This window comes from Lycium ferocissimum, chromosome 11 (genome assembly GCF_029784015.1).
Source record: "Lycium ferocissimum isolate CSIRO_LF1 chromosome 11, AGI_CSIRO_Lferr_CH_V1, whole genome shotgun sequence".
Lineage (NCBI taxonomy): Eukaryota > Viridiplantae > Streptophyta > Magnoliopsida > Solanales > Solanaceae > Lycium > Lycium ferocissimum.
Window position 1 is genome coordinate 12,685,724 of NC_081352.1, and position 3,970 is coordinate 12,689,693.

The following is a 3,970-nucleotide window of genomic DNA, read 5'->3' on the forward strand; positions in this document are numbered from 1 at the left end:
TGTTTCCATCCTCACAAAAATGTATAGAGCTGCTAAAAAATAATGCAACAAGTTGGTCCAACGAATAATACTCGTGCATAAAGTTGTAAGGTTATCATAAAAAGATTGTTCCTGGTAGTTGTATATTGCCCCTTCTCCATAAGCTTGATTTATTTAAAATACGAAAACAAAATGTTTAACAAACAAGCACAACTCTGGACTTGTCCATAGGAGTTATGCCAAATTGTACAGTTAGAATGTGCCACCATGAGACTCAAGATGAAGGAATAAAGCATCTGTGATCTAGATAATAATGCTTAGAAGACACCAAAAAGCATGAAATAAAAAGATTTATTTTCCTCTATTGATTGTGATCCACCAATTTGAATCATTTTAGAGGAAATATCAAGGTTTGTTGTAATTAGGATTTCTAAAGTGAAAACAAAAATCTCACATAACCCAAGTGCAAAAACAGAGAAGGCAATTTACATGAAATAAAAAATTTAGCAAACATGTACAACAAACAAGGGATTTTGGAACAAAAGTTTCTAGGATCACGCTCAACATGTAAGAAGTTGAATCTTGATCTTTTGTAGCATTCCTACAACGTCTTTCATGTTTGTCCTTCTTGTTGGAGATTCAACGCAACAATCTAATCCCACTTTCATGATCGATTCCACACAATCTAACTTCTTCTTTAAGTGAATATCTGTTGATGTTACCAAGTTGGCATCCACAACATTCATTACTTCCCCCGGGAGTGAATAACTCACCCATTGCTTCAAACTAAGATCTCCCTCAAACATTTCATCATTAGGTTTTCTCCGAGTAAACGTTTCCAGTAACATGATCCCATAACTATAAACATCACATTTTGTTGACACCAATCCATCCAGTCCATACTCTACAGTCAAACAATTAATTTAAAGATGTATAATAATTTTTAGGTGGAAAAAATAAAGGATAAATCAATGTCCAAGAGACATACCTGGTGCTATATAACCCAATGTTGCTAAGGTTTTAGTGTATAAGTCACTTTCATCATCACCAAGCAATTTTGAAATACCAAAATCGCTTAGGTGGGCAACCATATTCTCATCCAACAAAACATTACTAGGCTTCAGATCACAATGAATCACGAGCGAGGAGTACCCATGGTGGAGATATTCCAATCCACATGCCACATCTATCATAATGCTTAGTCTCTGCCTGATGTCTAGGAAGTAGTTGTGTGAATACAACCACTTATCGAGGCTCCCATGAGGCATGTACTCGAGTACTAAAGCCTTAAAATCAAGGTTGGAACAACTAGTGATGACTTTTATGAGATTCCTATGGCGAAGGTTGCGCAAAACTTCACATTCTATATCAAAACTCTTGAATGCCGCTTCTAATTGCATATTGAACACCTTAGCTGCAATAGGAATTCCATTACTAAGAATTCCTTTGTAGACAGAGCCAAAACTCCCAGAACCAATCAAATTACTCTCACTAAATGAATCGGTTGCTTGGAGAAGTTCATAGTATGAAATTCTTCCTCTTGTTGAGATAGACAATGAATTAGCTTGTTGAGAAGTTCTTTTGCCTCTTCTATACCTTATCCATACAAACACAAAGGTGGTAGGAACAAATACTAGTGCAACTCCCAGTAGAAGAAATAGAACTAGCATTCTTTTCCTACTATGATTTGAAGAAGTGGGGCACGAAGGGACGCTAAATCTTGGGGAACCGCACAATGCTTCATTGAAGAGAAAAAACTGACTCGAGAGGTTCTTGAAAGGACCCTCGGAAGGGATTTCACCATACAAATTGTTGTGAGAAACATTGAAATACTTCAGGTTTTGAAGTTTCTCCAAAGACATAGGGATGGTTCCTGATATATAATTATGTGAAAGGTCTAGAAATTCCAAACCTACCATGTTGCTCACTGAGTCAGGTATAGATCCTTGCAACTTGTTATGTTTCAAAGTAAGGTACATTAGATTTTGCAAGTCTCCAATTTCTCGAGGAATTCCATTTGTAAATTGATTCATTGACAGATCCATTTGTGTCATAGCATTTAGATTTCCAATTTTTGGAGATAAAGAGCCACCCATATTGTTAGCTGATAAGTTTAGCTCCATTAGGTCTTTAAGATTCCCTATGCTTTCCGGTATATTGGAACTCAATTTATTGAAACCCATATGTATCTCTCTAAGGGAAGTAACGTTCCCTAAACAATCAGGAAAAGATCCTGAAAGTTGATTTTGACCCAAGTAAATAGCACCCAAATGCCACAATTTACAAAGATTGTCTCCAAGAATTCCTGTAAGTTTGTTGTTATTCAAGTACAGGCGCTGAAGGTTTCTCAAATTGCGAGTTGATGTGGGAATTGATCCAATCAAGTCATTTTCACCGGGAACAAGGTCTATTAAGTTGCTTAAGTTCCCAACTTCATTAGGAAGTCGCCCTTTGATTTTACAACCGTTGGCATAAAACCTTACAAGAGATGTGGAGAAGTTCCCTATAGAGACTGGAAGCTCACCATTTAGAGGGTTAAAAGATAGAGAAAGACTTGTTAATTTTTTGCAATTTGTTAAGGAAGTCAAGAAGCTTAATGACAAGTCGCTCTTTAAATTGCTTCCCTCGAAGTTTAGGGTCTCTAGATGAGTCAAATATCCAAGAGAGTTGGGAATCAAGCCAGTGAGTTTGTTGTGAGAAAGGTCTAGAGTAGCAAGGTTTGAACAATTAGAGATAGAATGAGGTATAGTCCCAACAAGATTGGTACCGCCTAGATAAAGACCTTGAATGTTGGGTAGAACAGAACCTATATTTGATGGGAGGACTCCTTTTAGATTATTGTCTGTAACATCAAATATTCTTAGCATTGATATGTTGAAGATCTCCATAAATGATCCAGTAAAACTGTTACCCCCCAATGCTAATATCTCCAACTCAACAAGATTGCTCATCTTTTTCGGTATTTCACCTGCCAATATATGAAGAAACAGTGAACACTAGTGGCTTTATCCAATTAGTTCACTCTAGTAAACTGTAAATTTTCCTTACGTTATTGAATATATACCTGTGAACTTATTTCTATCAAGCCTTAGGGTCTGAAGCTTGGTTAAGTTACCCATCTCCCGTGGTAAGGACCCACTGAGGTTGTTCTTCCATAGCCCCAAATATTGTAGAGAGGAGATATTGAATATGGAGATTGGAATAGATCCTGTAATTTGGTTTCTCTCCAATGTTAACTCCACCAAATTAACAAGATTTCTAATTTCTTGTGGAATTGTCCCTGCAATTCATGTATTCATAGAATTTTTGGGTAAGTAGTTAAAGTATAAACACCTGTGTTAAACAAATGGTGTAGTGTCATACCTGTGAAGTAGTTATAACCGAGATACAAGGACTTCAAGTTAGTTAGACTCCCAATGTTACTATGTATTGGTCCACCAAACTCATTTCCTGATAAAGACAACATTTGAAGTTCAGAACAATTTGACAAGCTTGGCGGCATATGACCAACTAGCTTGTTGTTCGATAGATAAATCCCCTTGAGTATTGGAAGGTGATCACATAAATCATGAGGAAGATTTCATGATAAGCTATTGTTTGTGAGTCCAATGACTTCAATTCTGGAAATGTTGAAGATGGAGATTGGTATGGAACCTGTGAGTTGATTAAATTCTATGGTCAACTTGTTCAAGTTGTGAAGATTGCTGATCCCTTCTGGGATGTTTCCTTGAAGGAAATTGTATGAAAGAATCGTAAGTCTCCAACATTGAGGCATTCGAGATAGACATAGGGATAGAACCTATAAGCTTGTTATTGCCCAAGTTTAAAAAGCTCAGTTTTTCAAGATTCCCAATATCTTTTGGGATTTGACCTTCTAAGGAATTGAATTTTAAATTCAATATTTCAAGTGTGGAAATATTCAAAAATGAAGAAGGGATGGGACCAGTGAAACAATTATTTCTAAGATTTAGAAATTGAAGTTGGCATAAAA

At 36.4% G+C, this 3,970-nt stretch overlaps 1 protein-coding gene across 1 annotated transcript; it reads right to left on the reverse strand.

Annotated features, from left to right (window-relative positions):
* Positions 1-485: 485 nt before the first annotated feature.
* Positions 486-3,481, reverse strand: LOC132037803 (receptor kinase-like protein Xa21). Its single transcript, XM_059428426.1, has 4 exons — positions 3,343-3,481; positions 3,044-3,259; positions 968-2,947; positions 486-883 (listed from the first exon to the last, which is right to left on the reverse strand). The coding sequence occupies exons 1-4, from the start codon at positions 3,479-3,481 to the stop codon at positions 540-542; spliced, it is 2,679 nt and encodes an 892-aa protein (XP_059284409.1). The 3' UTR covers positions 486-539.
* Between the last annotated feature and the right edge of the window lie 489 nt (positions 3,482-3,970).

What these genes read in the sequence shown, in the direction of transcription:
- LOC132037803 (XM_059428426.1), bottom strand. Translation starts at nt 3,481, where the DNA reads ATGCCGCCAAGCTTGTCAAATTGTTCTGAACTTCAAATGTTGTCTTTA. An exon ending in TGATAGAAATAAGTTCACAG is followed by an intron (nt 2,948 to 3,043) that starts GTATATATTCAA and finishes ATATATTGGCAG; the next exon opens with GTGAAATACCGAAAAAGATG. An exon ending in ATTGGGTTATATAGCACCAG is followed by an intron (nt 884 to 967) that starts GTATGTCTCTTG and finishes GTTTGACTGTAG; the next exon opens with AGTATGGACTGGATGGATTG.